The sequence below is a fragment of the Falco peregrinus genome, chromosome 4, assembly GCF_023634155.1.
Source record: "Falco peregrinus isolate bFalPer1 chromosome 4, bFalPer1.pri, whole genome shotgun sequence".
NCBI classification, from domain to species: domain Eukaryota; kingdom Metazoa; phylum Chordata; class Aves; order Falconiformes; family Falconidae; genus Falco; species Falco peregrinus.
In genome coordinates, this window is record NC_073724.1 from 43,232,382 (window position 1) to 43,260,083 (window position 27,702).

The 27,702-nt window shown below is 40.0% G+C and overlaps 1 protein-coding gene across 1 annotated transcript in view; it reads right to left on the bottom strand.

The window, feature by feature from the left end:
• Positions 1 to 5,781: 5,781 nt before the first annotated feature.
• Positions 5,782 to 27,702, bottom strand: part of BACE2 (beta-secretase 2) — a 55,920-nt gene continuing 33,999 nt past the window's right edge. Inside the window, exons 5-9 of the mRNA XM_055802770.1 lie at positions 27,512 to 27,646; positions 24,207 to 24,308; positions 20,347 to 20,496; positions 19,114 to 19,282; positions 5,782 to 12,612 (exon numbers count right to left, since the gene is read on the bottom strand). Of these exons, the coding sequence (XP_055658745.1) occupies positions 12,359 to 12,612; positions 19,114 to 19,282; positions 20,347 to 20,496; positions 24,207 to 24,308; positions 27,512 to 27,646 (810 nt within the window). The 3' untranslated portion in view covers positions 5,782 to 12,358. The remainder of the gene's footprint in view (positions 12,613 to 19,113; positions 19,283 to 20,346; positions 20,497 to 24,206; positions 24,309 to 27,511; positions 27,647 to 27,702) is intronic.

Here is a 27,702-nt window from a genome sequence, read left to right on the forward strand (position 1 = left end):
GACACCACCTAAAAACTCAAACATGCAGCGCTAAAAGTTACTTTCTGCAGAAAGAAACCAACTGGCTGGACAGATCAAAAGGAAGGCTCACATGCCATCTGGCAGCCCATTCAAAAAGCTGTTTTCCCCCAAATCTCAAAATGAACCCGTTATTTTTAAGTCTGTTTAACCCAACCCAGAAAGCAAGCGAGCAAGGGCTTTTTCCTGGTGATGGCCAGGGTCTGCCTGGTGTTCCAGCTGTCGAGGCCACGGGGCAGGGCCCTGCCGGACCCCCCCTCCTCCTTCCTCCTCCCACTGCCATAGCACTGGAGTGACACAAGTCCTACCATGGGCACCAGCCCGCAGGGCCGAGCCCTTGGGTTATCTTTTTTTGCCGTGGCTGCTGCCAGTGCGGCGAGCAAGGTGTCGTGCACCCTCGCCTGCATGTGTCCTTCCCGGTGGGGTAGCTTCGTCAGTCCTTGGCTCCTCTTGCCCCACCAAAAAACCCGGCACTGCTCACACTCTGGATGTGGGGCAGCACCCCTGCTTCTCCCCCACTCCTTCCCGGCTCCCCAGCCTCCCAGGCCAGACCTAGGAAGTGTGAAACTACAGCACGGTGCTGGCAGGGCACGTTTTCCAGCCTGTGGCTGACAACATGATAGATAAAGGCATTGCCATCAGGAGCCCCACATCATGGGCTTGCTTTGCTGGTTTTAAAACTTCCAGTTTCCAACATGCTTTGGTTGATAGGTGTTTGTTGGCCTGCATGGGCACTGAGCTCTGCCAGCACCAGGCAGCCCTGACCCTGAACCAAGGAAGTTACAGCTCACATCAAAGACAGCTTCTAAGGACTGAAGTAGCCAAGCCACTCAGGCACATTCAGGAAACTGAGCTGAAGACCTCCAAGTCCAGCAACACCCGAGAAAGGAAGCTAGTGGTTTCATTTCGAGAACTGCTCAAACTACACTGTGAATTAGTATTTGCCCTTAAAACTCTCTGATTTAGTTTGCCTTAAGCTGCTTCTTTCCCCTCGGCCTCTAATGATGCATAGAAATTATGTTTAGCTCAGCAAACAGATGAAAAAAATTCTGCAGAAGGGTACACACAGGACCACAGCCAGACTGGGGCTTTTGCCTTCCTCCCAGGACACCCATGAAAGTTATAAATATTTCTAGTCCCTGGAGAAGAGGCATTTCTTGTCCTCGTCTGCGAGTGGGATATTATAATATCCTATAAATTGCAGGTAAAACCTGAGGGAGTAATTGCTGCTGGTTATTTTCAAATGTACTGGAGCTTGCAAATGAAAAGCAACATCCAATAAAACCTAGGTGTGTGAATAATTAAATTTAGCATGGGACAAATAAACTTAAGAAATGAAAAGCACAGGACAAAAGGAAAAGGAATTATGCGTGGGCAAAAGAAGTTAAGGACAACACTGGTCTGGGTTGCTTTTCCAAATATACAGTTATTTCTGCAGGAACTGTTATGCTGCAAGATGGCACATCAGAAAATGATGTCTCTGCTAATAAATGATTGAAACTATTGCGGAATGCATTTCTAGCCTTTAAAGTAAAAATGGTAGTCTTTAAACCCCAAATGCTACAGTTTATGGTAGCCAAATGAAAAATTCTGCTACTTTTATTAAAGCAAGGAAAAGTAACTAGAACTCGGGTAATTTAATTTTGAAATAAATTTATTGTGTGAACATTGGTGGGTCACAGACTCCATGGATAAAAGGAGCCTTGTCACCACCTCAACACCTTACTGTGAAAAAAACCCCAATCATTAGCAATCGGTGTCTATTGGATAACTGCCAATTTACCTGCTTTTAACCACAAGAAAAACGTAGCAGGTTACTTCATTACCACCTAAACTACATTGAACTACACACAACCAGGCATTTGGTACAAAAGCAGGCAACTAACTGGTTTGCTTGCCTGCCAAAGCCCAGGGATCCAGTGATCTATAGCTGAGGGGATTTTAAATACCAAAGGACTAGGGAACCTTAAAATGTTTTACTTCAGGTATCTCGGTTTTGTGTCTGCTAAAAGAAAAGTGTAATGGTTCCTTCTTGAGTAATTCATCAAAGTTGTAGGATGCAGAACACTTCTGAAGTATCATTTCTGTTCTTATGCTGTAACCATTCATTCTAATTTGAAAGCTTAGATAAGCAGCACAGGAAATCTACTCAGGAAACAAATGACTTGCACACACACTACTAAATGGAACAGGTGAATATACATATACAGTGCTTACGTGTTAGTCATGTCTTATCACAATAGCCACAGTCCTTGCAGAAAGTTTATGGCTGTTTGCTAACACTGTAAATTACAACACAGCAAGTTTCTGCTTGCCCTTTGAGCCACTGTACCTCCAGAGGTATTTTCTGCATCCACCCTACTAGGCTAACAAATCAGCAAAAGTGTCATTCCAGTCCTCACAGCTATTTAATTTACATGTTTTCTGCTCATCCACAAATGGCCAACAATGTATGTTTAATCCTGCTAGGTTCAGTTAAAATAATTTAATAATTTAAAACGGAGGCAGAATTTGTAAGGCAGAGAAAGAATATTGTACCAAACCTTTGTTTGTAGAGGTCATGATGACTTCAAGGGCTACTAGAAAAACTAGTAGCCACCTACATAAAATATGCAACTGATGTTTAAGTTAACTAATTTAACTAAGACCTGGGACAGATAAGAACATACATGGCCAATGGGGATGGCAATATGGAAGACCAGTTCTTTAACCTGACATAACTTCACCATACTTTACTGTGTGTCTGTGCCCACAATTCAGGTAGAACCTCAGCATCCTGAATTGTGGCAGCATGAAGAGTAACGCAGAGAAACAGGGATTTAAATGCATATTTTAATACAATGACTTTTTTATTTTTTTCTGGTATACCTTGAACACCTTTATGAAACCCAGGAGCAAATACTTAGAACAAGATAACAGCTTTTAGATACTTCTTTTGTGGATATATTAAAATCTTAACATATCCTACCCAGATGTGCAAAAATAGATCATAGACCAAAAGGAAAAAAGCAAGCAATGATTACTTTCAGTTGATAACCTAGAAAACCTGTAAAGCTAGGGAGTCTGGCTGCCAGGATGTTGCTGGCCTGTTAAACAACATGAAGGCAGGGCAAATATGTGTGCTTTTCTTATGCTTTGTTAATCCAGAGGTACACAAGGAAAATATATTCAATTGCACTTCATCCAGATAGAAGGTGTTGACCAGCAAGGTTTCCTCAGTATTAGCAGTAATAGCTTAATACATTCTGGGGCCAAATCTAGTCATTAATACATTGCAGCCGAGTTTTCAGAAGAGGAAGGCAAAGGTAGGGAGAAAGGCAAAACGAGAGGGAGAGTAAAATCCTTCTTTTAAATGCTGGATACTTTGATATGACTTTGCACAATCCTACTGGATCTCTGTTATCTGCTTTCTTGAAATGCTGCTGTCAGCACAGTCATTAGGCCTTCAGCTCCCTATCAGCACAGACCCTATGCAATCCCACATGGTCTACAGCCAACCTGGATGTAAACAATTCTGCAAGCCTGCTCAATCAAGTAGAGATTTACCAGAGGGAGCTGGATTGGTAAAGTCCCTGCTGTCAGCAGTCCCAAAGCACTTGTAGCTTGATGACATCTTGCGGTCCTGAAGCTCTTCCCTGATCCATTCTGCCAACAGCAGGTTTTACAACAGGGACCCAGGCTGGACGCCACTGTGATGGGCTCAGGTCACCTGAATGTGACGCTGGAGTTCTAGAAGAGCAAAAGACCACAGTAAATCCACTTTTGAAGCCCAATCCGCACACACAGTGCGAGACCTGGATTTCTTTAAGACCTGTCTTTTAGAGAGGGGGAAGAGAGAAAAAAGTTATCACCTTACCTGCAGGCCAGGATGGCAACAGATATGCGCAGTCACAGCACAGCGGGCTGGTATTTCAGGACAATGTAGGAAAAAGGTGGCTATAAGTTAGTCAATGAAAGGGAATATACATGCAAACCAGAAGACTGTAAAAATACATCAGCAGTTAAAGATCAGCATAAAACACCAGCCTAGAGAATGTTCAGGATACACAACAATTAAAAAAATTTCATACAGTAAGAACAGGGGAAGCTGAAGTTAATGTTAAGCTTACAAGTAAAGAAACCTCAACTAAAGGAAAAGTATTATGCAGAGTACTTCAGAACAATGCTGAGTGCATGAAAAGAAGGAATTTGAAGAATCACAATCCTTGTTTATTTAAAAAGTAGGTTTATGTAGCTAACAACTATGAAAATCGAATATACTAATATTTGCGTATACACTGGCAGTGTTGATTCTTGTAGTCTTTACAATAACCTGTGTTTCTTAAGAAATACTATTGAATTTCCTAGAAAAACAAATGATGAGTCAAGGTATAGGCAGTTATTATTTGTAAGCCTCCAGAAAGAAAAAAAAACCCCAAACCAAAACAAAATAAAACAAACCAAACCCCAAACCATTTACTTTTTTAAAAGAGTTTGTTTTGATGCAGAAACGGAGGAATAGTTAGTGTTTACAGTTTAAGTGGCCTTCAGAATTACATGTTGTCCTGAAAAATTACATTGATCGCTTATATTGTAAACCTTCACATATTTGTCTACACTGCTGTGTTGTTACCAAAAAAAGCAGTATTCTTGCAATAAATTCTTAATTTCATGTTTCATACACAAACTTGAAAGGTGTTTTGTCTAGATAGGCCAGCCTTAATGGGGAAAGATAAGCAAGAGAATTGTGAATGAACAAGACAGTTTTGCAGTTTTGGATTCAGTAAGCCTGAAGCACAGAAGGTGCTCTGAAGATGAGGGCAATTTCCAAGCACAAGAGAAACTTAAGCACAAGAAAAAAATGGAAAACTTGTACAGTACTCCTGCAAGCAGAGCTGTGTAATAATAAGTAGGCTTCACTGAGTATTAGGACAGTAATAAGCAAAAGCAGCCAGCTTTCCAAAGCCTGACATAAACCCACCATATTAAACAGTTGGTGCTAATCTGTCTTGCTTGACCAATCTACTAAGTTTATCAACATGCATAATATACCGTACTACCTTCAAAGATAAAAGCTCAGGGCTTAAAAATAACAGAATTTTCAAAAAAAGGCTTTTAGGGGGAGGGAAGAGGGCTATTACTACATGATCAGGACACCCCAAACTAAGGGCCTTTTTAGATAGGATATTTAAAAAAGAGAAAAACGGAAAGTACTTTTAATAGAATTCAAGCAAGAGAACACAATTTGCTGTGAAAGGGCTCAAAACTCTCCTATTTGAAAAACAAACCATGTGCGCCACCTCCCGGGGTACAAAACAGAGAGCACGGTAACCACCCTTGTCCGATGGGAAACCAACACTCTCAGGGTGGCTAGCTGTCTTAGCAACAGGGACATTCAATCTGTATGCCTTCTAAATCCATAGTTTAGGGCAGTTGACAGCAACAGTCCAATATGTTACTTGAATCCACTCCAGATGATCACAAGCTTCATCTTCTCAAGTTAATGTTTTCTGTGCCCAATTTCTGTCCAATACTGAAATGAACTGACAAAAAGTTGAAGCGAGAACATCTCAGTTATTTGGGCAAAAGCACCTTGGGGCTAAACTTGCCTGCCTCTTCCCCTCCCTGCAAGATTCAGATGAGAACTAAAGCTGTTCTGCTTTTTTTCCAGAGCTAAAGCCAGAAGTTAGAATTGAAAGTCACAAAGAGCTAGGAAGAATTTGGACGGATATGATTTATCAGCTTTGAAGTTCATCTTAACAGGATTTAAAAAGACACACAGAATAGGTTGAAAGAATTAATCATTTATTTTAAGCAGCACAAAATTTGATTTTTTACATAGTGTTTATCTGAAAATGGCAAGACCTGAAAGTACAAAGTATCAATTCTTGGAAAATTCAGTAATGAGGCTTGACAGTTAAGTGGGATAGATTCCTAACATCACCTGAAGACTGAGTTAAAAAGACTATACCCCTTTTTTTCAAAGTTTTGATCCCATTTTCCTCTCAGTCAATGTTAAAAACATTGTCTATTAAAAAACCCATAAAAATCAGGTGAAGAAATGCCTCTACAAGATGGACTTACTTCCTTAAAGGTGAAATCCTTTCCACGCTTCCTAAATAACTATCAAATAACAGCTGATGTAGTGTTAAAAGATTTCTGCATCTCCATATAAAATTTTCAATAAAAAATGTGAACGGCTTGTTTCAGACATATCTTATTTAAACAGTCAGTCTTGTATAGCTTATGCACACACAGAGTATTGGCTAGCAAAGCCATTTTGCCCAGGATATATTGCAGTAATCCATGCCTTGGTGCTATCAAGAAACTGCCAGTTGTCTTTTCAGTACCACTTCAACGTGACTTTGAGTTCATTTCTTCCCTCCAGAATTTTCCAAAGGACAGCTACGTTGCAAATACGGCCATTTAAACATTCAGCTATATAATTCCTCTCTAACAACACAGAAAATAAACATACCCTTCACAGGTTTGACACGGCCCTATGAAAATTTCCTTCCTCAAAGAGGGATGTGATGAGAGGATGGTTACAAACAATGCAGTTTATTCAACTATTTTGCCTAAGTATGTATCACTGTAAAATCAGAGCAGGCTGCATTGCTCAACTGTTAAAAGCAGAAGTGTCTCACTCACCAAGAAGAGCCAACAGACAGTAAGGGTCCACTGCAGTTGGCGGTAGGACAAAAAACAGCAAGGCCTTCAAGGAGGGGGCTATCATCTGCCTTGGGAATGGCACTAAGTTTCACAGCACCTTGTGGTCCTCCTCTCCACCCCTGTATTTCATAAGGACAGACAAAGGAGAATGTACAGGACCAGTGGGGAAGACCAAGCAGTTAAGTATTTCCAAGTGTGAAGAAAAAGAGGTCTAGGAAATGTAGTCAAATGCACAAAGGAGTTCTTTGCACACAAATTTGGGGACCACTGATATAGATGAAGTTTTGGCTTTAATTCTCCTCCTAATAATAACACAAGTATTTTCAATCTAGACTTAATTTCTAAAGCCTTACAAGCTACTTTAAAACAGGTTTGTGAATGGTCACCAAGAAGAACATATCTTTTGTTAGAAGGCTGAATTTTGCGTACAGGGGTCTTCAGCTTTTAGGAACTTTTTTTGGGGGAGGGAATAAGGAGGCCAGAAGACAATAAGAAAAAAAAGACTTGAAGCCAGTGAATTAGTAGGACAGCAGCTATACTCAAATACATCGGTTGCAAGTGATTATCATCAGTCAAAAGGAGAGAACACTTACTGAGGGCTACTTTCTTTTAAATGCTGACAATTACCTTCTGTGTTTTACTTTTTGGCTAGCTTAAAAGAATTCTGTATGTGCCTTCATAGTCTAATCTAAACCTCCCAGTATTTAAAATGTTACCTGACCACAAAGATCCAGCTAAAGCCTAGCTACAATGAAAAGGAGAACCCTTCACGACTACTGTACAGTCACCAATGTCAACATGTTTTAAAATAGCCTGTTTTGTTGCTTACAAATATACTATTGCTCAGGGTAAGACATATCACTATGCTCTTTGCAATATGGAGAGGCCAATAATTCTACTTGAAGATGACTGTGCCCCTTACTCACTTGTGTGTGTGTGGATAATTCCCAGTAACTGCAACAGGCACCTTAAAGTACACTAGCTTTCAAAATATTCAGACAATTGAACCCTTACCCAAGAAGCCAGGTGACTGACTGATGTTACACTTACAGCAGCTTGTCAGCACCTGTAGTCGCTCTCCCATTTTCCTCTACCAAGAACCCTCAGCCTTGATCTGGAAGCCTGGTAGAAGACTCAATTATTTAGCATCTCCACATTTGACAACCATCAGCCAGTTTCAGCTCACTGTAGCCCCTCTGTCAGTTAGTGCTGTGGTACAGACCCATCTTATCCATGGGTTCAGCTGAAGCCAACGATTATATTTCAGGTAACGTTCCTGAGGAGCCGTTACCAGGACTCTGGATTACTCACAAGCCTGGCCTAGCATCTAATTAGGCCCCAGAAGCCAGAAAATCTGACTGGCTCAGAAGATTGCTTGTACCCCATTACCAATCTGTCTTTGCTTCTCTGAACAGCAGCAAGAACTTCAGCAGCCAGAAATGAACAATTTATCAATCAAAGAGTCAAGTTTGACAGGAACTAATGTCTTGGTAAATTTTACAGACCTTTCTTAAAAGGATCAATCCTTTATGCTCTTACAATTTTTAATGAAGTGAAATTAAGGGTAGCTTACTTCTCTTTCCATAATTTCCTTTACTTTTACCTCCATAGGTCATTGTACCAGTGCCCTTCATTATGCAACTCATATTACTGCTTATATATATGAGGCTCACATCTGAGATCAGGATATGACAATCAACCAGTCCAGTTGTTGGAAACCTCTACAGAGATCAAAGAAGCTTTCAGCAGCACAATCATTTTGGATTATCAGAAAATTTAAGGACCACTCTCTCTGGAAACGTGCCGTGTCAAGCAAGTCTCATAAGCTTTTTCATATTTAAAAGGAAAAGGTTAGTATACAAATGGCTCATCCTTCAATGAAACATAGCCAGCCAACACATAGCAAGTAACTGGGTGGAATACCTAAAGGTCAACTTTAGCTGATAAAGAGTTAACTGTAATTAAGCAACTGATGTGAAAAAGGTATCAAAACCGATAGCTCTGAGATTACCACTAGTTAACCTGCACAGCCTCAGAGCTGAGAACTGGAATGGTACACTGCCTTGGTATATTGCGTTCAGGTTGATCCGACATACAAATCCTAAATGCAAGCTTTTTCACCTTAAAAACACAATACCCTCTACCTAACTACTTTTACAGAACCTGAAAAAAAGGCTTATTAAAATTCTTTATCTATTTTCTTTAGCATTTAAATTAAGCCAAAAAGCCCATGATAATATTTCTAAAACTCGGGAAGGCAGTGGGATAGAACTAACATATTCCCATGCCTGAACTCAGGTTTAACTACTTGAACTGAAATGACACATCTTCAAATCCCTAATGATTGCATTGATAGCATCAATTATCTAAAAGGCTGCATCCAATAGAACACGGCTTTCTGACATTTTCATAGTACATGATGTTACATTCACATTAGGAGAACACTGCAAGAAATATTGATACATGTACAAAGAATGATTTAAGAGTGCTGTGATTTGGAGCATCCTGTCTTCCACAATAAATAGAGAATATTTTCCAGCACCATCTTTACTCAACACTCTGGTTGTTCACTCCCCCCCCCCCCCTTTTTTTTTTAAATCTTATCACTGAAGTTAGTTAAGAGAGCATAAAATACCTCACAGCACTCTCCCTTAAAAAGAAATCAGGGAAAGAGATCACCAGTAAGATACACTTGGTAACACTGCAGTCTGTCATGGTATTTCATCTTTCATAAAAAAATGCTCAAGAACATTATTTTTCTTAATGTGCTGTAGGCTAAAAATGAATCCTCAAGGGTTTCTATTGCTCTTCTTGTTGCCAGAGCAACAAAGCAATACTCACCTGAATATCTGCCAGTCTAAGTATCAATTTACAAGCTGAGATGAAGTTTGTGCCGCTAGCAGATGTCGCTAACAGCATTTTTACTATAAGCCAAATTTTAGTGGCAAGGGATGCCATGAAAACTCAAGAATATATTACTATTTCATTTGTGCTACTTGATTATTGCTCCTATAATTCAAGTCTTTCTATTAAAATGTCTTGACCAATGACATTCAAAGTGATAAGGTAAAACTGAAAGGCTTTTATATGAAATCTAGCGTACTAAAAAGACTTTGTTAAATGACTCAGAAGAAATCTTGCTTGTCATTAGAAAGCATACTAGGAACCTTTCCCAATAAATTCCTTCCTAATACTCTTTATGGTATGGAGATAGGAGGGGCTGGGGAGAGGGAAGCAGTTAAAAAGTAATTTTAAGAGCATACAAGGGTTACTACGTTCTGAATTGAAAAAGGGCTCATTGTTTACACTGTATCAATCCAAATATTCACACTGTGTTTCTGTTTGAAACAGGTGACAGAAGCATTATTTATATTACCACACTGTAGAAAAAAGGAATACAATTTTGAAATTATTTTTTATGTGTAAAACCAAACCCAGGAGGATGGTACAGAACTACATCACGGAATTGGAAACATTGCTATCTTCAGAGCAAAGTCTATTGCCTTAAGAAAAACTCAAGGGAATTTCTTCTTGTTATAATGTGTACTAAAAATTCTAATTCTAAGACATAAAGAAAGATATATATGGAAAATAGAATATGGAGAAAACACCTAAGCTCTATAGTTTCTTACATTTCTTATGATTCATCATTTTCCTCCTCTAAAAAACTAAGAGGCAGAGGATAAAGAAGGCAAACTATTTCCTCCTATTTCCAACATCCTAATTCCAAGAGAAATAATTTTCAGATGTTTTATCACATCATTAATTGTTTTACTCTATTCAGCCAGGTAATCTGAAAGCGCAAGAATTAAAAAGGAAAGAAAACCATAGGCGCTTCCAGTTATGAAGTGAAATACACAAGTTAGTTAAAAAAAAGAAACACAAACCAACAGTGCTTTATTTTCACGCACATTATGTGCACCTCTGTAAAAGCACTATTCCTGAGAAAAAGAAATCTTTGCTCATTCCATGCAGAGGCAGATGCAGAGGCAGTGTGAATCTGAAAGCTGTAGGAAAGGATTACAGGCAAAAAATTTTCTAGGCAAGGAATTGGGAGATTCAGAGCTAAGCTTCCTTTTTTTTTTTTTTCCTTGTTTCCCACACAAATATGCAAACTGCTGTGCTATCAAAATGCAAAGGAATTTTTCCTTTTTTTAAAAAAAAAACAACCCCAAAACAACACCACCCACCCAGATAACTAACAGTTATCCCTGGACTCCTCAACCTTGCATTGTTTATCTTTCAAACTCACTATGCCAGTGTTGTAGAAAAGCAATGGAGGTGCTGCAGTGCTCACTGCCTAGATACAAGAAAAATTGTCCTATTTGCAAAGAAAATACCATGTTCCGACCTCAGCATTAAGATCTTCGCTTGCACAATGGAGGTCTGGTCAAATATATTCTTCTCTGCTCTCTCCCACTATTGTTTTCAAGTCTTACGACATGTTTGTTTTCAGCCAGTCGGTACACACTTCATTTGATTGACAAACCGTTGAAGCTAAACTAAACACTTCCAACTGCTGTTCAAGTTGAAAACCAAGCCAGATTACCAGCATTACAGCATTAAGACTTTCACTTCACAATCTGTCCATAAAGACAGATACTTTTCCTTGAACTTCCAGGCTGCTGAGCTCATACAACAACAACAAAAAAAAAAAAGGTTGACTTTCTTACTTTGTTTTTTCCTTTTTGTTACGCACACAATAGAAACACCAAAAAACCATGGTAGAACCTGGACCTTAGCTTTATTATCTGTCCATACATATGCAGACTAGTCTTTTCTAAATATCAGTCATCCTTAACTCAAAAAAACCCAACAAACTCCCAGAACAACCCACATCAGGGGGAAAAGTGAAAGGCTTTTTTTTTGTGCACCAAAGTGGAAAGTCATGAAGTGCTAATATTTATAAGATCCACTACTTTGAAGCCAAGGAGTTGCATTCAGTTGTATGGAGTGTCCTGTGCTTCAAGACCAGTTCTAAGCCAAATGCTTACCAGTGGTAGCATCCCTGTAAATTAAGAGAGGTAGTCTTGTTTTACACTAAGGCTGAACAAGTTTCCCAGTTTTCACCTCCTCAAACTATTTTGTAATACTCTCAGGAAGGGTGACCCTCTCAAGTGGCAGCAGTGATCTTGAGGAAAAAAAAAACAAACCCAACACAAACCAAAATGTCTTCTTGACCTCATTTGCTTTTCTCTGCTGCTTGTCTGACCTGTCTCCCTCCCCCACACCATAAGGACAGTTTCAAAATGAATTGATGTAAACAGAAAGCAGTATTCATTTAATGCAATTAATAAGAAAGATTGTCAAGGTGGTTTTTTTTCTACAGTCAGGGCTTGATTAGTTAGAAAATACTGACAGCTCCTTTTTTTGTGAAAGGGGGACAGACAATTTTGTTCAGACACTTTTTTTTTCCTTTTTTTTTTTTTTTAAAGAAGGTACTATTGAGAGCATAAAGGCTCATTGTACTGCAGTAGCAAATCCAGTACCATAGCACTTAAGAGGTGGTTAACAGTGCTTTGGTCCAGAATCAGTGTTAGAAAATAAAGCTTAAAAAGTTATGATCCAGGATATTTGGTGGGATTTCAACAGCAATTTGTAATGAACGTAAAAAGGACTGAGGCATTGGCTTCTTCCCCTTGTATTGTTCTTCATTCTGTTTAAGTCCCAGGTTTCACAATCAAGTTTCTCATTTCCATCGATGACGCACTAAGGAGGATTCGTCATTGACCACGTCATTGTCGGTGTAGCGATGCTGACACCGTGGTGGAATAAGCAGCAGGATGATCAGTACAAGGAGGATAATTCCACATAGGCTCATAAGAGCATAGGAGGCAATCCACAACACTGGTTCATGGAAAGAAACGCTAGAAACACAGTTGCTTGCAACATCTGCTGTTGTGAAAGGGCCTTCAATCTCAGATACTGGAAAGCCATCAACTTCTGAGAAATTACAAAAAGAAACACATTAAGTCTGTAGACATCATTTAAAAGCAAATAACAAAAGATCTAGTCTACATGCCTATATATCCTTTTCCCTCATCATCATCATACATCTCAGCATACTCATGTTTTATTGTATTTCTCATTACAATAAAAATGCTAGTATCCTGTATTTATAAACTGGGAATCTGAAGCATAAGGCAACCATGACTCCCACATCTACACAAGGCTGTCAATGAAAGAACAGACATTCAAAGCAAGTCTAACATAGCGCAAATTAAAGCCCAAGCCACTGGATCAACCCTTCTCTCTGGACTAACCTTTCAGAAATGTCAATTTATCAAAGCTTAAAAATCCCACAACACCTACACTGGAGCAGGTCAGGGCCTGGGTAGCTTTTTTTTCTGGCATTTCAACAACAGGAAGAGTACCTCAAACAATTCTTACATCTGTTTGCTGCACTCCAGGGTCTTAAGGAGCAGCAGGCAGGTTCATTAGCTTCACAGGCACCTTAAAGGACTGTGTCTTAAACACAAGGTGCAGGGTGGAGGGCAGTGCAGATACTCTTGCGAGTGGGAGTGAAAATTCAGAAGGAAGAAGTGAGGCAGGAGAGCTGGGTGACAGCCATCCAGAAAACGGCAATAGTGGAGAGGAAGGTCAATGTCAGGAGTGAGAAGCTGGGACATGAAGGAGCAGTGCTGTTGGGCAAGGAGGGAGAAGCTAACCAAGCAGCTCAAAAAATGCAGATGACAAAGCTAAGGCAAGAAGCATGAAGGGGTGCATTGGCAGCTCTGTTTTCAAACAGCTATCCATCTTGGTAACATCAGGGACTGCGTGAGTCTTGTTTCATTACCATCACAAACCCCTACTTGTTAAACCAGTATTTGCTAAAAAGGGTTATGCTGCCCATGGTTGTCACAGTAACGGTGCAAGTGAGGCAAAGTTCCCTTGAGTTGTGGACAGGGCTACATGTATTGTAAAAGGCAGAGCAAGTGAGTTGCCTAGGGCAACAAAGTATTCAGAGCAGTTCCTATCTGCAGGTGCATGGCCAGGGAAGGATGGAAACTTTTCAGCTTGCTTGGGGCAACTAGAAGCCTACAGTTAGTACTGTTTGTGTATTATAACAGCAGTTGTAATTCACTTCTCTAGTCAGATTGTCGTGGTTTAACCAGGACTCAGTTTTAACATTCCTGCTTAATTTCTTGTTTTACACAGACACACTCTTGCCAAATTGTGATTGATCCCACCTACTGAAAACAGTATCTCTTACACATATCTTAACATGACTCCTGAAAGCACGGTTAAAGAGATTTGCATAAAACACCCTTTGGAAAGAAGAGGGGAGCCTGGGTTTTGGAGAAGCAGGAAGGTGGCCTTTAAGGTTCTTTGTGGAGAAACAAATGCAAATAGGTAGGCTGCTTTATCTGCAATTTATTGGGAGAGATTTTAGTTGATATTGAGTTCCTGGCCTCCCAACACCTTTTAAGGTTTAAGTCTTGTCAGACAATTCAACTTAATTGCGGGCTGCTGTTGAAAGAGACAGTCCTGCTCATCCTCACTCCTGTCCCTTGCTGCATCTTTTGTACTGGCGCTAGCGACTGGTAGGCTGCAAGGAAAGTCAGGGCAACTCACTGATCTGATGGAAAACCAACCTGTCATAACAAACAAAATGCCCAAACCAGGAATTTTCTGGAAGATCACTCAACTGAACCAACCTCTTCTCCAGCTGCAAGTGTGGCAAGACTCCTTTAGCAGCAATATGCTGCAGGGTGGACTGGGTGGAACCTGGGGCTGCACCCACAAGCACCCTAACACTGATAAATACCAAACACATACTCTCTCAACTCAGCAGGTGGCAATAAACCGGCCCGTGCAGCCTGTATCATCAGCATATCTTTGCCAAGATGCTGCCGTTACACAGATATGGTAAGGGTGCTGCACAGTAGTGGACAGACTTGTAAAAAACTGCCTACAAGGTCTGTGGCAGAAATCCGTTTTGCTCAGAGTCCCAGTATTGCACTTTGTCTACCATGTAATTGTTTCTTCCGGACATCTCACCCCTTCAAACCATTTCATCTGTCTCTATGAAGTCCTGCAGCAAAACCAAACTAAACTACATTTAATACTAATGTGAAATGCAAAGCGTAAGTATTACTACTTTGGAATTTAGTATTTGTAGAAGTGAGGGGGGAAAAAAAAAAGGCAGCACAATAGCACAATTTTCCACCTTGGAGATAGCTTTGAAAATAAACAGTCCCTAATTATTCGTTATTTGGCTTGAGTACAATTATTACTGCTATTAAAAAAGGCAATACAAAACTGTTGCCATAGTGGTCGACATTTTAAATTACATTTTGAGAATGCTTGATAGCAGCACAGCCTCTGCTTTCTTCCCTCCAAAAAGAAAAGTTTTCCCTCACCCTCTTACACCCCCGGAGAAACTGAGAGAAAATAAAAAAGGAAATTTACCTAAATTTTTCAAACAAGCCCTTAATATGAACTTTCACACACGCTTAGCATATTACACATTAGCTGAAACAGGATATTTTGGCATATTTTTTTCAGAACATCTGGTTGTAGCTACCTGCAATAAATTCTTGACCTTGAATAAATGAGGTTTTCTTCATTATTGGTGATTACAGGACAAAAATGGCACCTCTGAAAAAAAGCTATTTTGTAACATTTGTGTAGAACTCACACTCACTCACTCACCATCTTGGCTGGTTTGGAAAGGAACCAAACCTGAAGTTAGATCAAATTTATCATAAAATTGTAAAGTGTGGCTTCAAAGGGGCCCCTGGAAGTCACCTAGTTCAGCCTCCTACTTGGAGCCGGACTGTCAGCATCAATAGATCAGGTCAGCTGCACTGTATCCAGCCAGGTCTTGAAAACACTGAGGATGGAGACCCCCTGATCCCTCTGAGCAGCCTGTTTCAGTGCTGTGCCACCCTCCTGGTGAAGAAGAAATTCCTCATGTCGAACTTGAGCCTTCCAGAATGTAACTAGTAAATATTGCTCCTTGTTAATATAGTTTCACTTACATTCACCCTTGGCTTGCATTCAACTTCAGGCCCACCATAATCCCCAGTTCTTTTTCTGCAGGGCTGCTATTCAGCCAGTTCGTTCCCAGACTGTACCCATGCATGGTGGTTTTCTGCTTGATGCACACAACTTTGCAATTCTGTTCACTAAAACTCCTCAGCTTTCTGCTGCCCAGTTCTCCAGGTTACTGAGGTCCTTCTGGACCAGAGCGCTGCTATTCATCATGCCATCCATTCTCCTAGGTTTTGTGCCCATGAATTTGGATGCATTATGTCTCATCACAACTCAGTGTAAAGTCATTTATGATTAATGACTGGTACATTTCTTCCCCCCAAAATACCCAAGTGTTGCCCCTATGACCTTCCCACTTACTACACAAATACTAGGAGTTTAATGCTGCTCAATGCCAAGGTACCATTAGGTTACTTCACTAATACTAACCAGTTGATCTGAACATCTTGTCTTAAGAAGGGACCTAATCCAAAACCTCTCCTAGTCATCCCATAAACAGTAGGTTACCCCTGAAATTATCAACAGGCAATGTAGAGGAATTATAGAGGAATGAAGGCAGGTTAATTAACATTGATAATATAGAGCTGTGGGCTGGCTTCAGGGGCGGTGGGTTGGCTGATGTGGGTAAGGTGCAGCTGTGGCTGGTTTTAACTTTAACTTAACTTTAACTTTAACTTAACTACTTTAACTTAAGTAGTTAAATAGCTCTAAGGGATATGGAAGATGAGCCCTGGATGAAGGGAGACCCAGAAGAAGCAGAGGGAGGAGAGAGAGCGTCCTGGATGTAGAAGAGACAAGGAGAGGCCCTGGGAGAAGCAGAGAGAGGAAGGGGACCTGGATGAGGAGAGGCTGGCTGGAAGAGGAGCCCAGAGAAGAAAGACTCTGGATGCAGCAGAGGCAAGAAGCAGGGTGGACTGGCCTGAAGAGGATGAAGAAACAGGGCAGACAGTAGATGAACTGTTGAAACCTTGTGGGGGACTGGTGGCTGTGCTGGGGCAAGGTGTGGGAGCTACTTATTGAAGTTAACCTGGTATGGGATGGTAAAAGCCTTGTTGCAGCTGGCTAGTTTGGATAGTGCTGTGACAAGGCAACTTGAAAAAAATTTAATTTAGTAAAAGGCACAATAAGTCTTAAAGGGTTTCACATATTGAGGAAAAAGGAAATTCCTTTTCCCGCTACAATGGAATAGCTTCCTGCAGCCATCTATCTATCTCTCCTCAGTCTTGATATATCATGAAGAATGGAAATGGTACAAGGAGTACTGTGGGATAAGCCAGTTCTCATCTCTATCCAAGTCTCAGTAGAAACTGGGGAGTTCAATAAAGTTAAGGCTTTCAGTCTGTTCTCATTTTTGTACTTGGCACATACCCACTTAACGTCTTATAAAAAGATGGGCTTAAATTTAGTGTTAACACTATTGTAAACAAGAAACTATAGGTCATTGTAAAGCCACCCCAAATGGTCTTTTATATTTTTCTGTTTCTGAAGATTCTTGCCAACAGTAATTCAATTTAATTTATGCCCACAAACAGACTAAAAAGCTCCAAATAAATTACATTAATATAGTTGCTATGGAGGACGTGGCTGGCCTCCACAGAAAGCCAGTTAGGCAGCTTAATCCCTCACACTGCACTGACTGCTAACCACTCACAGTTGTAGTTTTTCTGATGAAAGTAGTGTTAAATATGGAAACAACAAGCTGTGAAGAAGTGAATTCAGCATAACTGGCACATCCAGCAAAATGTCATCTGCCCCGTGTGAGTGGAGTCTGAAAAATCAGTATATCTTGTCTCAGTCAGTGGCTTGTGTCATCTGATTTCTCAAGAAGCTACGTTCCCGTAGCTAGGTTAGACATACGCATGAAACTGTGACAAAGAATCAAGAAGGAAATGCCTTCTAGCACCAGCTGGGTATCATCATGTGTCCAAGCTCATGTAAATTCAGATTTCTTTTCTATTCAGCACGCTCAGTTCCTCCTCTCTAGATGAGGTTGGCAGAACTGCATGAAGTGGCCAAACTCTATGCTTCTACGTAGCAATATTAACATTAAGGTGCTATTATGGTTCCCTGATTCTTTTTCTGAACAAAGATGTGCTGTCAAAGCCATTCTTAAAGAGTACCAGCTGGCTCATGCCCCCTGCTGACCACATGTCGGTCAATATGTTCTGTCAAAATGCCCCCTCCTCTCTCCATTAACAGTTGCAGTGTGACAGGGACAGGAGACAGCTTTATGCTTGCTAAAATTGCAGTTAGGAAGCACAAGGAAGAATGAAAGGCAGGAAAACCTGGTCTGCAGTATTTTTCTAGTTACACTCTCCTTCCAGATGCATTCAAAATGTGTCTTTCATCGCTGCATGGTACCTCACAGAGGTCTTCATTAAGCAACCCACATCAATACCCAGATTTTCTTTCGTGGCAAGCTCAAAGATGACAGTTTCTAACACATTAACAATGGAGAGATTAAAAAAAAAAAAAGCAGCTTGTAAAATGCCCTGGAGCTACAACTCAGCTAGCTAGTATTTCTCTTTTCCCCCTCAATTACCTGGCTGCATGCCCCTACCCTCTTTAACATAAATACCAGGGATTAAAGCAGCAGTCAGTTTCAGTCCTTTCCTCATGCAAATCTCAGGATACAGTGTTTTTCAGAGCATAGACCACTTCTGTTTGGGACAGAGACCTGCATATGGGTGTACATCCTTTCCCTCCTTTCCCACTTGTATGTTCTTGTGGTACCAAAGCAATGTCTCAACAACGGGAAGAAAGCCCGGAACTTAATTTTAGCTACCCTTGGTGAGAGAAACCATGAAAAAGCAAGAAAGTTAACCAGCGCTGTAAAACCAACCAAGAATTACAAGCTTTTTCACATTTCCTCAGCAGCTAATTAAAAAATTAATGGCTTTCTACTTACACCAAGAACACTATTTGTTTAGAACCAACACAAACACCACATGTCTTAATTTGAGTCCCATTTTCATCTTAGCTCGCTCTTTGAGTATTTCTGAGAGGCTGAAAAGGCACAATTTACATTAAGAGAAAAGCATGAGTAAGGTACTTCGCTGCGCATTGCAAAGGTTAGTCGAAGAATTAATTTATCTGCAAATTAGAACAGGAATTACAAAAAAATGAAGCTGCATTAAAAAAAGGGACTTGTCTCATGTTAACTGTTGGGGAAATAGACACAGACAGATGTCTCAGGAAGATCCCTGAGGGAAGAACACAGCTAAGATACCCTGAGCTGAGGCTGATTTACTTCATGCCAAAAGACTGTTCTGTGCAATGCAGCTTTTCTTTTTTTTTTTTTCCTTAAAATCGGAATAGCTTGGAATTGCTCAAAAATACCACTTCATGAGTAACCACACTTTTCCCCATCAGGTAAATGGCAAAGGTGTTTCTCTGAGAGAGCAGATGTTTCCTCACTCACCAAGTCCTGAATAATATTTCTCTTACCTGCACATGGACTCACTGCAAAGCCCACTCTCCTCTGGGCTCTGTCAAATATTACATAGAAGCCTTCCATGACTGTAGCGCCAATAACTAGAGCATTAGTGGAAGAAGAGATGCCAAATCGGTAGCACTGTAAATTCTCTCCTATTCCAAGGATGGGTTGAATATAAAGCTATTAAAAAAAAAAAAAAAAAAAAAAAAAGTCAGAGTGTAAGAAGCAACACCACAAAGTACTTAGAAGTTCAGACCTTTTGATTTTTATATTCAAGCACTCAAACTCCACTGGAAATAGAGAATGAATAGGGGCAAACAGATTTCTGTACACGATTTAAAACTAGTCAAAGCTTACATGCAGGTAAGAGGTAAAGCTCTCTGACTCTAAGCTTAAATTTGAACACAGTCAGTTGCTATGTGAAGGTCAACAGCAAATTCATGACAGCCACTTCCATAAGGGAAGGACAGCTGAGAAAGAACTTGGGATATGAACTCAAACTACAGAATAATTTTATTATTTTAAAAATTATCAGGATGGAATTGATTCAGAGAGCAACCAGTGTCAGCTTCAAAGCTCTAGATTCATAAATTCAAGTCACATTTCACCCTTTGTCTCCTCAGGGAAGACGACAGATAGCCAAGACTCATGATCAATACAGAAAAAGCTCATCATAAGGGTTTACTGTATTTCAAGTTAAAATGTACTTAGTAGGTTCATTCTTCCCTTTACTTTTGACCATCCCCTGAGGTAAAAGACTGTATTAGTACTGACAGAGGATACCAGCCTGTATTGCAACCTATACTAGAAGGGAAGCCAGAGAGGAAAAATAAAAGCTGGAATGGAATAATAATAAAAGATAAAACAACCAAGTTACAGAAACTGATGAAGAGATTACATAGGCTCATTGCCAAGACTGTCATATTCAGAAGTGCTCCAACTCAGAACACCATGAAAACAGAAGAAAAAGTTGCCTATTTTTCCTGACAATACGAAATAATAATTCCCAACTACATGGACTGCATTCGGAAGGAAACCGTGTTTTTCTTTTTTGGTTTTGAGTTTGACAAGTTTGTTATTTTCCCTATTTAAAATCTGATTTTTAAAATTCCATATAAAAATATTTCCCTTGTATGCAATAAGGTAGTTCTCTATTACTGCTAAAAATAGCCCCTGTTTTTAAAAGCATGTGCTTTTAGTAGTAAAAATAAACACATAACTGAATAGACAAAGAAAGTTGAGACCTGTGGTAGGATAGAGATCCGGAACGACCTACTGGAGTTTTCATCCCTCAGGTAAATGGAGAGTTTGGGAAATAAGGACCAGGGTCTTTCAGTTTTATCCCAGCATGCAAGCTGTGAACCAGTCCAGAAACCAGAAGAGAATTCTTGTATCTATTAAAAAAAAAAAGTGATACATACAGATTACATACATTTTGATATATTTTTCGTAAATCATCACTACCACTATTTGATACTTCTTCCACTCCCATGGAGAAATTCAAGCATGAACACAAGTCTGACAAAGTGCTCTTTTTTTTTAAGGTTCAAAGCCTAACGCACAAATTGAGGTGCATTATGACCCATTATGACTTGGAAGAAGCAGAAAGAGGAAACAGTCAGTTTAGCTCTCCCTTCCCTACCCATTGGTGTCTCACTACTTCCACTTCTGCAGTGAACATGTACGGCCTCCCAGAGCAATCAGGACCACAAAGCAGCAAAGCATCAATTATCTACCTCTTCTCTGAACAGCTCTGACCAAATGCCAATGCTTTGAAGCAACAGATATTTTTTTAAAAACAAATCAAAATACAAACCACATGAATATATAATGCAGTCATCTCCCTTCCTTACATACCTATAACTACTTATTCACTTTTAGGGTTCTGAAGCCAAGGGCTAAGGCAAAATCTCCTAGCATCTAAAGGAATCAAGGTCTGCTACAGTCAATGGGAAGAAACATGTCCCTCTATCTCAGGGGTCCTCAAACTATGGCCCACGGGACGGATACGGCCCCCCAGGTTCCTCAATCCGGCCCCCGGTATTTACAGAACCCCCCTGCCCCCCCCCCACCGGGGGTTGGGGGGGGAAACCAAGCAGCCGCAGATGAATTCCTGCCACTTAATCCATGCGCCAGCCCCCTGTTTAAAAAGTTTGAGGACCCCTGCTCTATCTCTTTTGCTGCCTTGCCACTCACTACCAATACAATATGTTGTATTGTATTGGTAGTGATATAATACAAATAGATATGATTTTGAAATAAGGTTGATTAACAGTACTCCTTAATACATCCATGGCACTAACAAAGCAAAAAGCAAAACCCTGCAGAGGTCGTTTGCCTAAGACAAACATCTTGTCTAATGTTCATGTTCCCTGAAGCTGATAGGCTGCCAGATGAGGGGAAAAACCTTCCCTAGTGCATTACTTTGTGCTGATTCTTTTTCTTATGTGAAGCAACATTCAAGGCAGTATCTTGTTCTGATGCTGCACAGCCAAAGTCTCCCATTTGGGAGAAGACAAAAGATGGAACCCAGCCTCGCCACTCCTCTCCTTTGTATTTATCTGTGGTATCGATTATTTTGCAAACACCAGCTCATACATTAGTTGTATGGCATTTTACAGGTGACAAGTATTCACCTCATACCACATACTCCTGTCAACGAAACAGTTGTTAGGGCTGCACAGTATTAATTCTTCCAGGTGCTCATCTCTATTCTTGGGCCAACAAGCTTACGGTCACGTAAACACACAATGGGACTTACCATGACAAACAGACTGCTTTTACCCATAACTCTCCATGTATGCTTAAGTGTATCTCTTGGCATAGGACAGAATCCTCTGCCCCTCACAGCCAAGGCCCAGGCCAGACCTGCTGAAAAAAATAGTTCTCCTCTCTTTCCATTTTCTCTTGGAAAGCAGAGCTTGTGATCTGAGAAAAACTGCAAGATAGCATCCTGACTGGACAGAACAAGTCTATAAAGTGCTCTCATTTAAGTGCCTACTTTCATTTCCCAGAAAGATGGTTTATTACGTTTCACTACTTTGTCTTACTTCTGTATGCTGAAGAAATACATTAGGGGAGATTTGGCTGTATGACACCTAAAACGTTGTTACAACAAAGACTTCAGGTTTATTTGAGCCTTCCTTCCTTTCTTCAACTTATTAACTTAACATTACATTAATGCCATGAGTAGACATGCTGTTCTGACTTCAGCTCAGTGAGGTGCAGATAGCTGCCACCCCTCTGTGTCTACACATCTGCCAAAACCACCACCCTCCAAACCTGCCAACATCAAACTGCACCTATAGCTCCTCCCTAAAAGACTTTAGTCCAAATAAGTAAGGTTTAAAAAACAATCTGCACCAATGAAGAGCATAAAGCTCACAGCCTTGGTTTTTAATGGAGCTAAATAAAGGAATCCTTCACATGCAGTTATCCCAGCGTACCTGAGGGGGCAATAACATCTTGCTGGGAAGCTCATAACAAGCTGCTAGGAGCAGGAGCTTGTTAACCTGGTTCATCTGTCGTCAGAGAAGTATGTCTGACTATAGCAGATACATAAAATCATCTGCAGTACGTAGCCTGCCAGAAGCACAGAGCGCTAAGAGTACGGTTGTGGTGCCATGGTAGAATTACTGAAAATACCCATTTTCCTGACGTTGCTCCTACACAGCTGGAATCTGCTCTGTACATTTTGTAACTACTTTCTTATTTAATAGACTACCTCCTTTGTTTAGAGCTGTGAAAGCAATTTTTTGTGTGTGTGCAGGGAAAGGGGTACAGCAGGAAGGTCTTTGAGATTAACAAGAAACCCTAGAACAGATAGTTTATGCATTTTTAATAGGAAGAACATAAACCATTAAGCACAGTGAGTGAGTGGTTCCTCTTTAATACCTTATTGATCAGTTGACTATTTACTTGTCCTGTGGAAGGCCCCAGTTCAAATGCCCTGACCAACATTGGAGAGGAGTGTGGACCACCGTGACGCACTTCACAGGAGGGTGCCCTATCCACCAGGTACCATTACAAGAGCTCTTGGGTAGGCTTCTTTCAATTCCCCCCTCATTGACTGAAATTGTTTGTCAATACTTCAGTGCTTTGGCAAAGAGAAGAACTTTTCAACCAGGGAAGCTGAGCCACATAAGGCAACTGCTACATTTATTTCAGACACTGAACACCTGCAGGCAATGAAGAATACTTCACGTCAAATCTCTGCTCTCCATCAGGTAGGAAAAGGATCTCAATCTTGAATTATCAGCATACAGGCAAATACTCTTGTCTTTTGGGCAGCCAGCCAATAGTATGGTTATTGTATTTCCTGTGATTTGCAATAACTACTGCTGTCTGTGAATCCATGACAAAAATATTAAGATTGTTCACATTGAAATATCTGGGATTTATTCTTCATCTAACTTTCTTGGCACTGCTCACTGTATTAAACCAACATTTATGATTAGTTTTTATTAATCAGAGAATGCTGCTTCAGCTACTCCACACTCAGATAAATTCACCATCCCCATGCCCTGTTTCTAAAGCCCACTCTATTTTCAAAGAAAGATTCTTTTAAACATAAATAAGTCAATAATGAAGGTCAAAGCAGCTTTATTGATACAAATAACCCTAATGAATGGTATCATTCTGTACAATAAGCATTACATTTGGAAAGGAACTGCTTGCAGTAGCAGGTTCTTCTACTTTTATAAACACTCCATTTTGAATGAAAGGACTGATTTTTGCACTCAGTACTTTGAATCAGAGCAACAGGGATTATGTCCATGTTTCTGAAATCCTTAGAACAAAATATTCCGCCTCTGCACTATTTCTGATGCATTTCCATACACACGTGTCTTGTTTGTACTTGGACCATCCCTCTTCCCTCCTCCCCTTCCCTTTTCACCTCTTCTTTTCCCTTTTCCATTTCCATCAAAGACTATCAGTCATTTCTCATTTATTAACAGGAGCAGACCAGGAATAATTCTGTTCCACTCAGATTAAAACCCTATGACTTACAAGGTAGATAGCAAAGATGACATTCCTTTCAAAGATCATGTGATCATGTAATAGGAATTTAACATTTCAAGCAGATTTAATAACATTAGCTTACCAGGGATGTGCGAGCTATTGCTTGCACAACAGCACTGAAGACTTTCTCGGGCAGACGGAGGAGCGTGGTTCCACTGTCTACAATCGCTTTATCGGCATTATACTATGGAGGGGGGAAAAAAAAGGAGAGAAATTACACACTGTAGTTAATGTAATGCAGGTTCCACTGTTTCATAACAATGACAAAGCTGTTCCTTTTTGGTAGCTGTCTTCCCAAACCTACATGTCATACCTGTCAGCAGCTCTCTTTAGTTGATAGCTTGAATTCAAATGAAGTCTGAGAGCAAAAGCAAGATATGGTCAGCCTAGACACAAGAGTGAGTTTATCTGTGCCACTCAGGAAATTAATGTATGTCACCACAGCTGGTGTAAATGGCCAAACCACTGTAAAAAGAAGAAAAGCCCGGCCCCTCTCAGGGGTGTCAGCTAATTCACTTTACCTCCCATGCACTTTGGGCAAAAGCACTCTTGTGGTCAATACAGACAGATGCTAAGCATGCTGACGTAGCTTAACATATATGTCCAAGCCCTGAGTCAAGGTGTCTGCCATCATGGAAAGTACTCACATAGTTTAAAAACAATACAGCAGCCTATTTTTAATGGCTGGCTTATCTAATTTAAGAATAGTCAGGGAACATTAGGTCTCATTACATGTCATGTTTGGTACTGGCTCAAAGAGTACAAATGCCAAATGCCGCACCTTACTCTCCTCAACTGCTGAAAACCACTAAAATACAGACAAAAAGCAAGTACAAAGAAACTTGAGATTTCAATCTTGCTGCCTCAAAATCTGCACTAAAAAACCTAAGCAAACATTTATCTTCATTATTAAAACCCCAACCCTCAGACTAAGAGATTTCAACAAACTTCAGATACAGTAAACAAAGAATAAACATTTTAAAAGGTACATCTTTTTTCATTAACTCCTTAAAAACTATAATTAATTGTAGAGAAAAAAAAAGCAAGTAGCAGTGGCAGCTGTTTTATTAATACTTTTGTTGCCATCTTAGGCAGCAAGATCAATATTACTGAACAATGACATGTTTACGGGATAATCATAAGACACAAGGTAATATACAGCATAAGTTTTTAGGAAGAGGTCAAACAGCAAGCAGATTTAAAATACACTGGTTTAGAAGTTACCAAGTCACATGGAATGTCTTTAGCACAGTGACAAAAATAAAACCCACCAAAAAGTAAAAAAGTAACTCTGACTTAGTTATTTTCGTTTTGAAATAAGAGCTGCTATAGGTTGCCAAGCAGAGCTTAAAGCAAAGCAAATGAGAAACCATGTATTATGCACTCAAAAATAATTCTAAAGAGTGGAGAGAAATATCAAGGCATTGTGGAATCCACTTTAACAGATTTGTACCACAAATACATAGTCACCAGCATCCTGGAAAGCCACCCTTGGAAAGAAGTAGGTAGAAGGCACAGCCAAGAGGGTCAACCACTGACATAAACCCATGCAAAATGCCTGGAGCAGCAGGGACTAGACACCTGGATTTTCATGCTGCGTACAGCATACTTGCAGCAGGCAGTAACTTGCCTTCTTAGTCTTCCTGCTTAATATTTAACAGTGCATCCTGTGCAATGTGGGCTGCTGGCAGCTCAGTACTTCTGTTGGGCCTGGTCGGCCAGGCTCAAGGCCACAGCTGCAGCCTAACACTGGACAGATTCCCAGCATTGAAGCGAGGGGACTACTTTTCCCTGGCAAGGAAAGGAGTAGTCGCTGGTGATCGTTACAAAAAATGTTCCATTTCCTAGAAAACAACTAAGAGGAGAGAGGGCACATAGTACATCATCCCATACAGTGAATTATGCATCCTCTGCCAGCCCCTAAGCTAGCCAAACTTTAATCATACTGGCTCTAATTTACTGTTCTTCCTCTAGATTTTTGCAGGAAGATCTCCTCTGATCAAGAAAGAATGATGCCTTCTGAACCAGTGAGTAGCATACTGTGCTAATACATACAACATGAAAGCAAATCCTGGCTCAGAAAAGAGCAACAATAACAGGAAACTTCCATAACACTGCTAGATTTTTAAGTGAGTTGTTTTCTGGAAACATCATGTATTAAACCATCAGTAGAAGGGCTTTTCTTCAAAAACATGTTGTCTGTTTTTTAAGGCAAGAAAGAAAAGCAAACACAAACATTTACATTAAAGGACAAGCAGTTTTGCTTTCCTAACAGTATAATAGAGGCAAGGATTTAAACAGAGCTTGTTTTGCTTGTTAAGTTGAAAGATGGTATGACTCATTTTAAATATTTTATATGGGAATAAAATTTACATATTTTGTAAGGAAATATAATATTTATGCACATGTAAGTTTTTTATCATGAATTTCACTTAATTTCTATAAACTATAAAAACTTTAGAATTATCATATTCCAATGATTTCCAACTAAGAGAACAAACATAAGATAAAATGAAGATGTGTGATAGAAACAGGGCATGAAAATTACAGAACTAAAATCAAAACATGAATAGCAACAAGCAACAATAAGAAACAAATAAAACACTGGCATACACACATATCTGCCAGAAAAAAATTAAACAGCTTTGGAATAAAAATTGCTACAACACAGCCTTACTAGACTGATCCAGAGACAGCAGAACATTATTCCTAATAAAAACAGAAAACATATCCATCAGGAATAATAACTGGCAAGGCTGAAGCAAGTAAAAGTCGATTACAAAACAGTAACAAAAAAAACCCCAAAAAATAAGAGGCATAGGATGCAATACTTTGGGAAGCAGCCCAGGACAACACCTGCTCAGTAGCATCGTGAACTACACGCTTAGACATCTCTACAGGGGTCAGTCAAAAATCTTCCCTTTTCTTTGACCAGAATTGCTTTAAAACTCTTTGGTTTGGCTTTACTGTATAACAGAAACCCATAAACTGTAGCTGTTTAAAGACAGTTGTCTCCTTGAATCAATGCACCATCTTCAGTCTTTAGACATCTTTGTTACAACTGAAACTAGACCAGATGCTGAGCCCTTCCAAACCACAGCAGCCTTGATTTTCAGTGGACCATTCACTTAACAATTGTAGCTTAGTTTCAAATTTACCAAAAATACTATCAATGACTTTAAAGTCCTCTGAAGCAATTTTAGCCTGCTTGATGTACACACTGCATTTCACATGGCTCATTCATCTCTTTCCAAAGTTACCATGTAGCCTTAATGCTCAGAAAAGACTGCAATACACATCTGCTTGCAAAGACAAAACCGAGCAGTTCAGTATTTCTCTTAACCAAACTTGTATTTTATATGGACAGAAAGACATAATTGCAAATACCTCTCTGCAGTCCAGTTTGAGGTTCTGTCCTCCAACCTCCAGTTTGAGAATTTCAACCTGATAATACCACTCCTCTTTGATTGGTGTGTACCAAATATCACCCTTGTACAGACTTGGTTCAATTCCACCCAGAACCTAAGGGAAAGGAGAAAGGAATTCATATGCTTTAAAAGCCCAGATGGTTAGTTTTG